General features: G+C 40.8%; 1 protein-coding gene across 3 annotated transcripts in view; it reads left to right on the top strand.

The window, feature by feature from the left end:
• Positions 1-12,073, top strand: part of FOXJ3 (forkhead box J3) — an 886,133-nt gene extending 874,060 nt beyond the window's left edge. For all 3 annotated transcript variants that reach the window (XM_063942940.1, XM_063942939.1, XM_063942941.1), the window contains exon 13: positions 9,381-12,073. In XM_063942940.1, coding sequence (XP_063799010.1) covers positions 9,381-9,496 — 116 coding nt within the window. In that variant the 3' untranslated portion in view covers positions 9,497-12,073. The remainder of the gene's footprint in view (positions 1-9,380) is intronic.
• The last annotated feature ends 4,566 nt before the right edge of the window (positions 12,074-16,639 follow it).

Here is a 16,639-nt window from a genome sequence, read left to right as displayed (position 1 = left end):
AGTGTTCATTCCGGGAGTGGACAACTGGGAGGCGGATTATCTCAGTCGTCGGGATTTTCATCCAGGAGAATGGGCATTAAATCCAGAAGTGTTTCACACGCTGGTCCAGAGGTGGGGTTGCCCGCAGGTGGATCTGATGGCATCTCGCCACAATCATCAGACGCCCCAGTATGTATCCAGAACGAGAGATCCAGAGGCAGTGGCGGTGGATGCTCTCACAGTCAGGTGGCCATACAGTCTAGTGTATCTGTTTCCACCATTTCCGCTGCTCCCTCTATTGCTAAAACGGATCAAAAGAGAGTCCGTCACAGTCATACTAGTGGCGCCTCATTGGCCACGGAGAGCTTGGTTCTCGGATCTTCGCGGATTACTCGCAGACGATCCTTGGCCGCTCACACTACCTCCGGACCTGTTACAACAGGGTTCGTTCCTTTACCCCGATTTAGCGCGGCTGCGTTTGACGGGGTGGCTGTTGAGAACGCCCTCTTAAGGAAAGAGGGCATTCCAGAATCAGTCATTCCAACCATGTTACGAGCTAGGAAGCCGGTTACGGCAGCTCATTATTACAGAATTTGGCGTGCCTATATAGGTTGGTGTGAAGCTCGGAAGGTTCCGACATCTTCTGTCAAGTTATCCCGTCTTTTGTTATTTCTACAGATGGGGTTAGATGGAGGTCTACGTTTATCTACACTAAAGGTGCAGATATCTGCTTTGTCAATTTACTTTCAAAGAAGATTGGATCTATTACCGTCGGTACACACCTTTATGAAGGGTGTCCTCAGAGTACAGCCTCCATTCACTCCACCTACTGCGCCATGGGACTTGAATCTGGTGTTAGATTTTTTACAGTCTTCATATTTTGAACCCTTACAAGTAGTGGATATTAAGTTTCTCACTTGGAAAACGATTTTTCTCCTAGCCTTGGCTTCGGCAAGGCGGGTTTCAGATTTGGGTGCCTTGTCATGCAAGCCACCGTATTTGGTGTTTCATGATGACAGAGCGGAACTTCGGACGAATCCCGCTTTCTTACCAAAAGTAGTGTCATCTTTTCACATCAACCAACCAATAGTAGTTCCTGTGTTGACAGGACATTCTGAAACTCTGGATGTGGTACGCGCTTTACGCGTTTATGTATCCCGAACGTCTACAGTTCGTTAGACGGATACGTTGTTTGTTCTCTATGATGCTGCCAAGAGAGGTTGGCCAGCCTCTAAGCAGACCTTATCCAGATGGATAAAACTGACCATACGTCAGGCTTATCTTCAGGCTAGGTTACAGCCGCCTACATCGGTAACAGCTCATTCCACACGTTCTGTGGGAACTTCATGGGCAGCTGGTCGTGGAGCTTCTACGACACAGCTTTGCCGTGCGGCTACATGGTCGTCAGTGCACACGTTTGTGCGCTTTTATAAGTTTGATACTTTTGCGGCATCAGCATCTAGCTTTGGCCGTTTAGTGTTACAGGTGCCAAATAGCTCTCCCGCCCACGGGGGAAACTTTGGTACGTCCCAAGAGTACTCCAGTGACCCCTAGTGGATGAAAAAGAAAATAGGATTTTGGTACTTACCAGATAAATCCTTTTCTTTGAATCCATAGGGGGCACTGGACGCCCACCCAGAGCAGTTGTTACCTGGTTGTGGTAAGTGCAGGGAATATTATGGTAACACACTCTTACCGACTGTTTCAAATTAGAAATTTATCGGGTTGGTGTCAACTGTTAGTTGTCAGATTTGTTTTGTGTCAACTTTATTGTTGTCCGTTTTTTTTTTGGGTTATATGTATTTTTCCATTGTCAACCTCTATAGCTCCAGTTCGGGTCAGTAAAAAAACACTGAGGTACTCTGGGATATGGAGGGGAGGTATAGTCAAAGTTTAACTATTCAGTGCCTAGTTCCTGTGGAACCGTCCATATCCCAAGAGTACTCCAGTGCCCCCTATGGATTCAAAGAAAAGGATTTACCTGGTAAGTACCAAAATCCTATTTTCTGCCTTGTCTGTTTGGTTTCAGAGAAAAATTGTGTCTCTTCCTGACGTTCATACTTTCACTCAGGGTGTTTTACGGGTTCAGCCTCCCTATGTCCCTCCTGTGGCTCCATGGGATCTGTCTGTTCTGAATGCCCAGCAAGGGGCTCCATTTGAACCTCTTGAGGCTGTGAACCTTAAATGGCTTACGTTTAAGGTCTTATTTCTGCTGGCTATTGCCTCTGTTAGGAGGGTGTCAGACTTAGGTGCTTTGTCCTATCGTCCACCCATTCTGATTTTTCACCATGACCGTGCAGTTCTTAGAACTCTCCCTGGTTATCTAACTAAGGTGGTGTCATCTTTCCACCTTAACCAAGAGATTGTGGTTCCAGCCTTTATCTCTTCTGGTTTTTCCTCCAAAGAGCAGTCTTTGGATGTGGTACGGGCTCTCTCTATATATGTGGAGAGAACTGCCTCTATCAGGAGGTCTGATTCTCTTTGTCCTTTTTTGGTTTTCACAAACGTGGCTGGCCTGCGAATAAACAGACTTTGGCCAGATGGATTAGAATGGTGATTGCACAAGCTTATGCGCAGGCTGGGCTCCCAACTCCTGCTGCTATCAAGGCCCATTCTACTCGGTTTGTTGGACCTTCTTGGGCGGCCTGTCGTGGTGCGTCCCCAGAACAATTGTGCAAGGCGGCTACGTTGTCCTCGGTGAACACGTTCATCAGGTTCTATGCCTTTGATACTTCAGCCTCCCAGGATGCTTCCTTTGGACGCCGGGTTATTGTGCCCGCTACAGTGCGTCCCCTCCCATGAGGAACTGCTTTAAGGACATCCCCGATGTTATTCCCTGTGGAATACCAGTGTACCCCGCTGCAGAAAAGGAGATTTATGGTAAGACTTACCATGGTTAAATCTCTTTCTGCAAGGTACACTGGATTCCACAGGGCGCCTACCCTGACGCTCTTAGCTTCTTTTGGGTTTGTATGGCATTAGCCGCTGGTACCTTCTTATTTCGTGAAAATGTGGTTCTATATGGCTAACGACTATCGTCTCTCTTACCTGCTACTGCATTGGACTGGTTAACAATACTGAGCTCCAGTGCCTGGAGGTGGGGCTATAGAGGAGGCGGTGCAGTGCATCCTGGGAACAGACAAAGCTTGAGCCTGTTGGTGCCTCCGATCAAGATCCAGCTCTAGACCCCGATGTTATTCCCTGTGGAATCCAGTGTACCTCACAGAAAGAGATTTAACCATGGTAAGTCTTACCATAAATCTCCTTTTTCTTTAAACGAAAGAAGAAACGTGACTGTTTTCCCAGAATTTTAAAATTAAATGAAATCCTGATGCTAGATTTCAAATAATGAGAACTTTTAATTATCTGTATCCCTTTTCAGTGGACGATACCCAACTCTTGGAGAAGCCACCTGCGGTGTATGCACCTATTGCCAGGTTGGTGAGGAACACTGATTCCTTCAGCACAATTGTAACCCTTGAGGATCCGACTGATAGAAAGAATGAGACTGTACTTAAGTCTATTTTTTTTTCTGTCTGGTGTCTTGCTCAGGCAATACTAGCTAGTGCCTGGCTAATTAAAGCTATTAATTCCTGGATGACTCCGATGACTTCTAGGTCCAATCAGATGATTTTTCTGAGACTAATTCATTAGCTGAGTACATTTTAGAGGCCCTAACATATGTAGTCAATGCCTTAATAGATACGATTCAAGTACACGGTCCGATTTCAGCATTGGAAATTTCTGCTAGACGTTCTCTATGATTAAGATCGTGGAAAGCAGATATGGAATCAAAACATGCCTTAGATCCTTTACGTTTTGAAGGTGGGTCCCTGTTTGGTTCAGAATTGGTTAAGATCACTTCTCAGATCACAGGAGGTAAGAATCCTTACCTTCCTGTATCTACACCTAAACCTAAAACTACTAGGTTTGGTGCCCTTCAGAACCAAAGTAGGAGTAACTTCCAGGCCTATCGGGGTTTGCCCAGAGGTACCCGAAGAGGAGCATTCAGGAGACAGGGTGGTCCATGTGTCCATCGCCAGGTGACAAAGCCAGCAGGGCAGACAGCATGACTGTTTAAGGAACAGGATGCTACCACAGGTGGAAGCTCGCTTGCTCAGGTTTAGGGACTCCTGGATTCAGTCCAGCCCAGATCTGTAGGTAAGTGGGATGGTAACCAGAGGTTATATTCTAGACCTGGGCGGTCCGGTTCCAGAAAGCTTTATTGCCACTTCCCTGCCAGCAGATAGGTGCGAAACAATAGCTCTCATGAGAGCAGTGCCTGCACTTCGAGATTCCAGAGTTATTATTCAGGTACGAGTACTAGAACAAGGCTTGGGATTTTATTCCAGCCTTTTCCTAGTAGACAAACCAGACTGCTCATTTCGACCCATTCTAAATTTAAAGTGGCTAAATCCTTACCTCCATTTGAAAAATTTCAAGATGGAGTCAGTAAGGACAGTAATTTGTTCTGTGGAGCAGGAAGAATTTTTTAGCTTCCATGGATATCAAGGATGATTACCTCTATATTCCTATATGGATAGGTCATCAACATTTGCTAAGGTTTGCAATAGGAAATCGTAATTTCCAATTTGAGGTTCTACCACACATCCTTTCTACTGCTCCCAGAGTATTTACAAAAGTAATTGCGTACATGATCACCCTACTCAGGATATAGGGGATCAATTTATTGGCTTATCTGGATGATATTGTTGCTAAAGGCTCCTTCGGTGGCCCTGCTACAACTACATCCTCAGTTTAACATAAAACTGCTTCAGAGATTTGACTGGATCATAAATATTCACAAATTAAGTTAAATTCCCTCTCAGGAGATGGCGTTTCTGGGTCTGTTATTCAACACTCAGAGTTGCATGGTGTTTCTTCCAAAGGGAAAAGTTCAGGATCTTATATCCAGATAGCACTCATTTTGCAGTTGAATCAAATCTCCATTTTAAGGGCAATGCATTTACTGGGAAGGATGATGGCTTCTTTCAAAGCAATTTCTTTTGCAAGATTTCATGCCTGGCTTTTGCAAAACCAGTTGCTTCGTCATTGGGTTAAATCTCTAAATTAGGAAAGCAAATGTTCAGATTATCTCCTCAGACCCGCCGATCCTTCCGATGGTGGATGAAGTAGGGAATTCTGAACAGGTTTGCTAATTGACAATAATAAATTGGACTATTGTAACCATAGATACCATTTTAACAGGCTGGGGGGCGGTGATTCTAGGGAAACATCTACAGGGGCTTTGGTCCTCCAGGGAGGGGTGTCTGCCCATCTACACATTGGAATTGAGGGCAATTCAATATGCACTCGTTGAAGCTCAACACCAAGTAAGGGGCTTGCCAGTGCATATCCAGTCGGACAAGGCTACAGCAGTAGCATATATAAACAAGCAGGGCGGTGCTCGCAGCTTGCCAACAGTGAAAGAGGTGGCTCACACCCTTCATTGGGCAGAGGAATGGATTCTCGCAATCTCTGTGATTCACATTCCAGTGGTGAAAAACTGGGAGGCAGACTTGTTAAGTCGCCACACAGTACATCCAAGGGAATGGTAATTACACCAGGCAGTGTTTGCCAAGATAGTAGCGAGATGGGGACATTCAGACATAGATCTGACGGTCTCCCATCTCAACAGGAAGCTTATGAATTATGGGTCTCTGTCTCAGGATCCTCAGACATCCCTGATGGATGCCATGACAGCACCCTGATTGTTCCAGTTGGGGTCCATTTTTCCTCCTCTGGTAATGTTACCAGGGGTACTTAATAATAATAATAATAATTTTATTTATATAGCGCTCTTTCTCCAATAGGACTCAAGGCGCTTAACTTAAGAGGACTCTGTTAGTAGCAAGGCCTGTCATTCTGGTAGCACCAGATTTCCCGCGCCGACATTGGTATGTAACTCTGCAGAGCATGTTGGTAGATGAGCCATTCCATCTACCTCTGCGCCCAGATATGTTAATTCAGGGCCCTTGCCCTGTTTCAGGGGCCGATTTACCTTGGTTTGCTTTGACGGCATGGTACTTGAGTCCAAGATATTGAGTGCTAAAGGGTTTTTCACAATCTGTAGTGAAAACCATGATACAGGCTCGCAAACCAGTCACCTCAAAGATCGAGTTTGTAGGATATATATTTCCTTGTGTGACCGTAATAAATTCAAACCTGAGAGGTTTATTTTATCTTGTTTATCTTTTGCAGGATAGATTGACAAAAGGGCTTAGGTTGTGCTCTCTGAGGACAAGTTTCTTCCTTAGCTCTGTTGGATGTGATGAGGGTGTTACGCATTCGAAAGTACTGCGTCACTAAGACGTTCAGATTCCCTGTTTATATTAATTGATGCCCCAAAAAGAGTCTGGGTGGCCTCTCAATGATCCATCGCCAGATGAGTCACAGCCGCCACTCAACTCGTGCTGTTGGGCTTTCTGGACTTTACGGCATGTAGCATCTGCAGAGCAGCTACTGTGTCATCTGTACATACCTTTGCAAAATTGATGCCAGTGTGGGCTGGAAAATTCTCAGAGCGGCTTCCCCCCCCCCCCCCCCCCCCCCTCCTTAATTGGCTTGCTTTGGTAAGATCCCAGAAACAAGATTTTACTCACCATAAAATGTATTCCTTGAAAATCCATCTGGGGGATGCTGGGATCCCTCCCTTGTTTGGTTTCATACTCATTACCTGTGGTTTTTCTGAGTTTAATTCCTTGGTGAGTTCCCTAACGACTTTGTTAAACTTTGATTGAAGCTCTGTTGGAGAAGGAGCGGCCATATAGGAGGTGGGAGCCAGATTCAAATTAGTTAGTGCACGCCTGCACAGCCCACTACACATAACCTCCAGATGGACTTCATGGAATAGATTTTACTGTGTGTAAAAAAATTTGGTTTTAGCAGTTGTGTGAAAATCTGAGGTAGTTTTAGGCCAAAATTCTGCAGAAATATAAACAATTCTGAAGGGTTCACAAACTTTCAAGCACCACCTTAGGCTTGCTAAGTGAAATTACTATGCACATTAATTATTAGCAGTTTCTTATATAGCGCAGCATATTCCGTTGCACTTTACAATTAGAACAACAGTTATAGAACAAAACTAGGCAAAGACAGGCAGACATAGAGGTAGGAAAGCCCTGCTCGCAAGTTTACAATCTATAGGGAAATAGGCATTGATACACAAGGATAGATGCTAGCTGTTGCATAATGGTCCACCAGATTGCTAGGTTCTTAATGGGTTGTATGATGATATCACCCAGCAATGTTGGAAGACAAAATTTGTGAAGTTATGTGGGCTGTACAGAGAATGTAACTGGATAGGGAAGCATTGAAGGTTATGTGGGTGGGTCTGGAATTTGGTAGGCTTGTCTGAAGAGATGAGTTTTCAGGGAACATTTAAAGGTTTGGAGATTAGAGGAGAGTCTTATTGTGCGTGGGAGGGCATTCCACAAGAGTGGGTGAAGCCCGGGTAAAGTCATGTAATTTTGAGTGGGAACAGGTAATACTTGTGGATGCGAGACGCAGATCTTGTTCAGAGTGGAGAGGTCTGTTAGGGAGATATTTTGAGATGAGTGAGGAGATGTATGATGGTGCAGTTTGGTTAATAGCCTTGTATGTAATTAAATGTAATATGCCCCTTAGTGTTAGAATGCATACCAGTGATATCCTGTGTAGAATTTAGTGTATTTCATTATATTAGACGGCAGGTAGTTTGTGGAAAAACACAGTTTGCTGTAAACTGTATTTTCTGCAGAATTGAGGAAATGGGATGGTATTGGGATGCCAGCGGTCAGAATACTGACAGCGGCATCCCGACGCTTGCTAGGTAAGTATTCTAACTTTAACCCACCCTACCCGCAGCCTAACCCTAACCCTGCCCCCTTATTACCTAACCCTGCCCCCTTAGTACCTAACCCTAACTCTCCCTTTATAGTGCCTAACCCTAACCCTCCCCGCAGCTTAACCCAATCTCTTTTCCTGTATCTGGAAGTGTGGCTGAGGGGGGTTCCGTCATAGGAGACAGCTGCAGGTGATATAATGTCAGATGAGGTATGAAAAATGATTAGTTAGGGGAAAGGAGGTAGTGGAGACATTTGGATAAGGATGACGTACAGTATGAGTACTGTGCAGCTTGGACATGTGGCCAAGGATGTGGCCATTTAGGGCAGGATGTAATAAAGTCTGAGTTCGCCGGACATGCATGATGCCTTCCTAACTCTAACTTTTTTTTTAAAGGGGCATTCATTCACATTGCAAAACCATGTCACAGTCATCATATAAAACTAGTCACAGATTGGCTTTATAGCATTATTTCAAGTGTCCAGGAGGTGTCCATGCACCAGGACTTAAATGAGCATTATGGGAACTTTAGTTTCACTAGTTATTTCCTTAGTTTAGAGTTTCACAAACCATTACAGTCCAGGGGTCGGACATAATGGCTTGCGAGACAGACGGTGCTGAAGCACAGGTGACTTATTTAGTACCTCGGTCAATCTGGTTTAACCATCTGGGCTTAAGCAGGGATATCCTTAAAATCTGAACTGTAATGGCAGAGTTTGGGAAACTGCCTTATTTGCTAAATATCTCTCTTTTTGGCAGTTAGAGATATTTTTCTGAATATAGTTTTATTGATCTGATCACTTGGTAGGGGATTTTTTGTTAGATTCCGAAAGTATTAGTATTCACTAATCATAATATTTTATTTATTTATTTTTTCCCCTATAATAAAATTGTATTTTTCTATACTTGGAGAACAAGTTAATATATGTGCTTTAGTGTTAAGCTGGTATTATTTATAATAGTGTTTTTTATATATATATATATATATATATATATATATATATAAAAAAATTTTAAATAAACAGCTTATCACCTCTAAATGAACCCATAGATTACATTTTTTGCCCTCTTCTGTTGAGATTTAGTCAAATGGTCAACAATGACAGTGTTGACATTTATAATGTCGACAGCTATGATGTCGACATTGTTAGTAAGCTGTGATGGGAGGCGGAGTTAGGCACTAGGGAGAGAGGTAGGGGTTTGGGTAGAAATAGTCGCTGGAATTCCAGATGATCACAGCTCTGACCCAAAAGTTACAGTCACATGACCACCGGGACCTAGAATCCGCGCTGTAGCTGCTGCAGCCATCGGGAGCAGGTAGGTCACTACTGAGCCACCAGGGACGATATGTTGACATTGTAACATGTCAACATTTCATCACTGTTGATTTATCGCAACACACCCTAACTGTTCAATATAAAAAACTTGTCTCACGGTACTTCAGGAAGTTACTTGTAACCTCTATTTTCTGGGAGGGAAGTTCATCAGGTTAGTTTATTTAATGGCAGTCAAGTAAATATTGAAATGTATAAAATTCAGATTTTATAATATATATTTATTTATTCTTGAATTAACAGGACACCATGGAGTAATGAATCAGCCTCACATGATGCCATCCTCAAACTTCCACATGCGTCGCCCTCTTCCTGCAGATGACATCCAAGATGACTTTGACTGGGACTCTATTGTATAGCACTGTTAAAATACAGTAGAGTTATTGTCTTGTTACCCCGTACTAGTCGTATAAGTGACCATGAATGTGATACGGTAAAAGGTAAAGGCATCCAAATGCGGACAGTAAAAGCGATACTGTTATCGGTGTTGACTTTGAAGACAATCAGAACTATTCTTAGCAGGATAAATGAAATGAGTGCTTCATTTGACCCCATAAGTCTTGTTTATCTCCCTGATAAGCTGCAACCGCTCACTATTGTCCTGTGATTCCCATCAGCTTGTTCAGCTTTTTGTATTTACTAAAGTCAGCCACATGTATAACACTGAAATCTGGACAGAACTTCTTCCAGCACAACACTTCACTTATCAATTTGCATTTCAGAAACCCTCCTCGGACAGATTACATTTCTGGGATGCTCTCATTTATTGTTTGTGGGGTTTTTTTTTTTTGGTTTTTTTTTATATATATCTTGTTTATTTATATGACAATGAATTGTGTACTCTGTGCGCTCTTCTTTTATTTTGAAGGATTTTTTTTTTCAACTTTTTTTTTTTTTTTAATTGTGTGCTCCTACACTGCCATTTTGCAAAGTAACTTAAATGAAGGTTGAATGGAGCATGTTGTTCTGTGCCATAGCAGTTAGTGCAATGTCAGTCAAGGTGACCTAGTTGCCATTTAGCTTGTGAGCTCTGAGATTTTATTGCATCCTGAATTTTGCCATGGTTTTTGTATGAATGCGGCTACCCTATGGTAACTTTATTTTCCTTCTTCACTAAAGGATAGTTAATACTACTTTATGTGGCGCATACCGCACCGACTGCTCTCCAATGAATCTTACTGTTACTGTAGTTCACTATTTAATGTGGCAAGTTCTGAGTGACAGCCCAGTTTAAGGGGACATTGTTATCAAAACCATGTATTTTTATATTTAAACAAATCTGTACTGAGGGCGAAGCTAAATATATATAATCTTACTCACACACACTCTGTCGATCAAAAATGTTAGGACACCCCCAGTTTTTATTGACATTTGCACAGTTTAGTGTCTTAATGTACTCTTCAATATAAAGTAGGCCTACAGAACAAATATACAGGTGAAGCTAAAAAAAAATCATAGAAATTTTGTTTAACAAAATGTAGTTATGGCAATACTTCTACAATGAAAATCAAATATAATTCAGGAATTCTTCCCAATACTGTTGCAGAAGTTCCCACAAATGTTTTGCACTCGTAGGTTGCTTTGCTTCCACCCATTTGTCTAGTTTATCCCAAACCAGCTGGATGGGATTTAAGTATGGAGACTGCCGACCATTCCATGACATGCAGCCTGCTGTCTTAAGCATCCCCTTAATGGTAGTTCTGACATAGCTTGGAGGTATGTTTTGGGTCATTATCTTGCTGTATGATAAATCCTTGACCAACTATGGTAGTAGACCAGAGGGTATTAAATGGCGCTACAAAATGCATTGTTAGCCTTTTTTTTTTTTTTTTTACAGGGTGCCAGTTACTCTGCAAGTCACTAACTTGGGATCCAGCAAAAGAGTCCCAGACATTTCCCCCTCCATATTTAACAGTATATGTCACAAATGTTTATTTTCTGAGTGCTTTCAGGCATGTTTCAGACCAAAATTGAAGAGAACAAAGCAACAAAATATTTGATGTTTTGCTATAAAAAAACATTTCTACTTATATTTTGGGCTTAAACATGCTGGGAAGTGGGGGCTTTTATAAGTGGCTTGTATGTAAACCCAAAAAACCAAGGAACAATATTTTTGCTTACTTGACGCCACAAAATACCCCTGCGTGTTGAACTAGAATTTTTTTATTTTGTTCATGGGTCCACACGCTTCTAGTCTTCAGTAGGCCACTGGCAGTGCTCCATGGCCCAGAGAAGCCTCTTTTTCATTGCTGCAGAGCAGCAGTAGGATTTTAACTCATTACTTGTTCAATGAAAATACTTTTTAATAACTGAAATCCACATTTTTAAGTTTTTGCTAACCTAAAGCATTTTTTATATTTTTTACCTCCAGCAGTTTACCATTTATGGTTATTCACTGGACTAAAGCTGCTTAAATTTCAATAAAAAATGGAAAAAACTGGGGTGCTCGAATACTTTTGACTGGTAGTGTGTGTGTATATGTATGTGCTATATACTTATAGTGCCCACGTATTTGGCTTAACTAGCTGCAGCTCGTGGTGTTTATAGATCCAAAGTAACTTTCTTGGGTCCCTCTGGACAGATAGAACATTGAGGGGTAAATGTATGAAGCAGTGATAAGATCAAAGAAGTGAGCCAGTAGAGAGGTTGTCCATGGCAACCAATCAGCATTGAAGTAACATTTATAATTTGCATACTATCAAATTACACAGAGCAGCTGATAGGTTGCAATGGGTAACTTCTCCACTGGCACACTTCTCCACTCTTATCACCGCTTCATACATTTACCCCTGAGAGAGACAATGACCACATCTGACCATGTTTGTGCTTGTCTGAACTCCTGGACTCATGTATGCCTGTTTACAAAAGCCGGGCAAAGCCACCAGCTTTAATATTAATTATTTTATTGATGTAATAAATGTGACCACGTTAAAGAACTATTTTTGTAATCTATAGTTTTCCTAATTTAGCCTCAATACCTTTTCACTCTTTACTGTGCTGCAAAAGAACAGAGATTAATATTATTAGCTTGGTAGTGGTTTCCTCTGTCCATGGCAAGCATGTTAAGGAAACAGTAGAAGAGAGATCATGTATTGAGAGATGACTGAAGTGCTTATTTCAGCAATTCCGTGTAATTACAAAATGAAAGATTAAAAGTATGAGTTTCAGATTTTTCCTTAGTAACTTTTATTACATTATACAGGGGGTTATTCAGAGTTTTTAGCAAACCAAAAAAGTTAGCAATTGGGCAAAACCATGTTGCACTGCAGGTGGGGCAGATGTAACATGTATAGAGAGATTTAGATTTGGGTCGGTTATATTGTTTCTGTGCAGGATAAATACTGGCTGCTTAATTTGTACACTGCAATTTAGATTTCAGTTTGAACACACCCCGCCCAAATCTAACTCTGTGCGCATTTTACATCTGCCCCAACATGGTTTTGCCCAATTGCTAGCAACTCTGAATAAACCCCTACAGTCCTGTATATTTAGAGAGCGAAGGATTTAACAACATATTTTCATAATAATGTCCCTTTATTTTCTGCAACTTTTTTCCTCTTCCTTTTAAATTAATCTTACCTAAATGGGTAATGCCAGACTGAGAGATAAAACTATATATATATATATATATATATATATATATATATATATATATAGTCAGCTGGTTCCTTATAAATAAGAAAGAGGGCGGCACTCCAATAATCATGTGAAAAGATTCTTTAGTGGATACTCATCTGTGTCGTCGTCAACGTTTCAAGGCTCGCAGGCCTGTTCGTCAGGACGCATATAACTGTGTCAAGTGAATGAACACATGCTCTGTATTCACTTGACACAGTTATATGCGTCCTGACGAAAAGGCCTGCGAGCCTTGAAACGTTGACGACGACACAGATGAGTATCCACTAAAGAATCTTATCACATGATTATTGGAGTGCCGCCCTCTTTCTTATTTATAAGGAACCAGCTGACTGTTTACTTGTTGGGGAGGGCACCCTGTTTATGCCTAAATCATCCGGAGTGCCAAGCTATTGCTGTATATTATATATATATATATATATATATATATATATATATATATTTACATACATACAATACAGTTTATTTACTTGGTAACTAACTGTTTTGTACATTCAGATTGTATTATTTTTATTTTTGCATATGTCTGGGCCGTTTAGCAAATGTTTTCACCTCTCTTCACTGTCTCTCCATTTGTATTTGCTCTCTGTCTATTGTAAAGAGCAGGTGTCGCAGCATTATGAGCTAAGTACTGAAGTGTTCCCTACCTTTGTGGTTGGTTGTCTCAGTCACATGTAGACAAGCTGTGGTAAGCCAAATATTGTAGAACTACATATCCCAGCATACATGCATTTCTACAGCAGTAGATGAGATCCACAAGTTGCCTATGTAACTGACTTATTCTAATAAAATCTGAGGTTCTAAGCCTTATTCAACCATGCCAGTTAGCTGCATATATGCATATCCTCTTATGACAGCATGTGGAACAGTCAATGACCGGTTTACCTCTATTTATCACGTGCTCATAAAAATGGATGGTGGTAGTAGAGAGGAAAATCAAAGTCTGTGTGGCCAAGCTTTGCTTTCATATTGTACCATGCTTCTAAAACCTGGCCTGTATGTATGTTTATCATGTCTTTGTGCAGTTGGTTTCTGAATTCATCTTCAGCAGAATTGGCACTCTGCCTCGCCAGCTGAGCGTGGGACTGCAGATCTCCGCATCCTTTATCAGTTATAAAAGCCATCCCCATGACCAGGGTAAATTTGGACCTGTAGTCCGCCTAGGGCTTGAATCGCAGGCAGCCAAGCCCCTCTACAGTCCTTTCATACTGCTTACGTCTACAAACTTCACTCCAACCTCCGATTCATTGTCTGTTTTTTGTTTCCATTTTGTGCAATATTGCCATTACAGCACAGTTGTTAATGTTTACATATTTTCTAGAGCTTATTCCCTAGTCGTTTAGGCTTGACCTTTAAATACATTATCCTTAATATAAATTATTTAGCTATAAATACATAGAGCAGTAGGAGGTCCGGACCGGGTGTAATGTGGGTTGCAATTGACAATGGTGTCAGAATAGATGCATGTTTATGGTGCTATAAGTGCTACCAGCTGCCCGTGTTTGTGTGTGTGGGGGAGGGGGGGGGGTTTGGTTGTGTTTTTATTAATATATAATTTTATGAAACAAAGCAGCTGAAAATAACCATGAAACATCCAGTTTGCACAACAGGTTTAAATAGAACTAACAACCTGGTAGGCAGCTTTTTTACTTTGCAAACTGTGTGAATAATAAGTCCCAGTTTTCCCTGATAGTCCTGACCTTCTGAAAATTGTAGTTCTACAACTAGAAGAGTCTTCATTTGCCAGAGCCTTAATTTTACAAATGGTCAGATTTTTTTATCAAAATTATTTGGTGCCTGATAATCAGTTTTAATTACTTGTCTTCAATAATCTTAATTAAAAATGGCATTACAGGGTTGATAATAAAATGTATGTAAAATACAGTTTTACCCCGCTATTTGTCTAACAAGCCATGCAAAGCTAGAATGGGAATAATGTATATTTGCTGTAAAATATATAGATGTTATAAGTCACAATGGAAATACCAAAAGGCTGCAGACCTTAAATGAACCATACACAAGTAAAACATGGCTTGTTGATGGTTTTCAAAGTGGAGATACATGAATGTAAAAATAGATATTTATTCTGTTGATTCCGTACAGTTTAGTGTCTTCAGTGTTCGTAGGGGCGAGTCCACCCTTGATTAATTTGTGGGTGCAAGTTAGTGCGACTGTATGTAACACTTACAGTATTGCCGATTTGCAAACTTTTGTAGAAATCTTGCACTAGAAAGGGCCACAAGGGGGTGTGAGTTCTGGTGCCGTTACCGGCATTTACATGCTGCTGCAATGGCAACTCACACCCTTTGCGGGTAAATGGAGTCCCCCATTAATTGAGATAACTGATTTAAATCTTTATTGCCCATTACTTATCATTTATCTCACAACTTAGAACATATTGCACTTGCCTAATCACTCTGTCTGTATATATGTATGTTGTAAATCTGTCCTCTTCTGTCATTCATCTTTTTGATGAAATATGAGGATCACTTTAGAGAAATATATAATACTTTGCAATAGAAAGCCATGCTCCAAATATATTTTATTTGATCCTGGACTGGATTTTATTCCTATTTTATATCACATACAGATATGTCTTCATTCATCTTTCCTGCTGTCATGCCAAACAGTCCCTCTTGACACGTCAGGTCTTGTGAGAATCTTCAAGCATCTGGAGTATTTTGTACATTTTGTTTTGCAGAAAATGTGCTTAGTTGCAACTTGCAACTCAATGTGACAAGAGGAGACTGCTGATTAATTTGTATATCTGTGTGCAACTCAGTCTCTGAATCTGTATACGAAGTGCTACAATGTAGCGGCTGTAGCTTTTTTCCAATACAAGTTCTGTTATGCTCCGTATACAGACTCTTTCACACACAATATACAAGTGTCATACTGTATATAAAATTAATTAACACAGTCTCTTCATGCATCCTAGTCGCATTGCGTTGTGACTAAGATGCATTTTTGGCAAAAAAAGACATTGACAAAGGTGCATGGGACCTGGGGGCTCATTCACGCCATACATCTCGCACTGCATGGCGTATTGAGGCTAGATTTAGGAGGATACATCTGTATGTGAAAAAATGTAGAGGTATTTATGAAATATTGGATAATGACTTATCTGTAAGTACAACATATTTATATGAAATTCTGTTTTATATTTCCCTTTTGGCAGGTTTAGGTTCTCAAATTGTAGCAACAAATATGTAAGGTAAAAAATAAAGTGTACAAATAAGACAGGGACAGCTATTAGCTATAGAAGCTAGTATTGCACAATGCACCAAAGCTAGAGTATCTTGCCCTATTTACATAACTTCACTTGGGCATCTTCACTTTAGAAAATTAAATATAATACTGTACTGGTTCTTAAGGGATTAGAAATAAAAATGATGATGAAAGGATTGTGTGACCATCCCACTCTTGTTTTATAACCTGTAAATTTGTTGCTTTAAATACAGCCCTTATTCAGTTCTGCAATAAATAGGCTTAGTGTTACAGAACCTAGTATTACAATAGGCGTGTATAAACATGTACTGATCTCTAGAGATCTGTCCAGGGAAGGACAGTAGCACTAAAATGAACGTTATCCACACGGTACAATAATAAAGATGTGCAGATTTTAAAAATAAATTGTTTTGTTTTCTACAGGTACAGGTGAAGTGATTTTGGTCTGTCATTTTCTCAGCTAAACAAGTATCAAGTAAAAGTCTAATCGCACCTAGCCTAAACGTTAGCTTTGCTAGACTGCAAAACTAGACTACATATAACCATTCCCCCTAACCCTTTTAAATGTCCAATCAAATGTACAAAATTAAAATTGGGAATGAAACATTCATTAAAAGATGAGTTTTGGTAGCAGGTAC

The sequence above is a fragment of the Pseudophryne corroboree genome, chromosome 10 (genome assembly GCF_028390025.1).
Source record: "Pseudophryne corroboree isolate aPseCor3 chromosome 10, aPseCor3.hap2, whole genome shotgun sequence".
In the NCBI taxonomy this organism is placed as follows: Eukaryota; Metazoa; Chordata; class Amphibia; order Anura; family Myobatrachidae; genus Pseudophryne; species Pseudophryne corroboree.
Note: the sequence above shows the minus strand (reverse complement) of the source record. Positions and strands in the feature narration are given on the sequence as shown.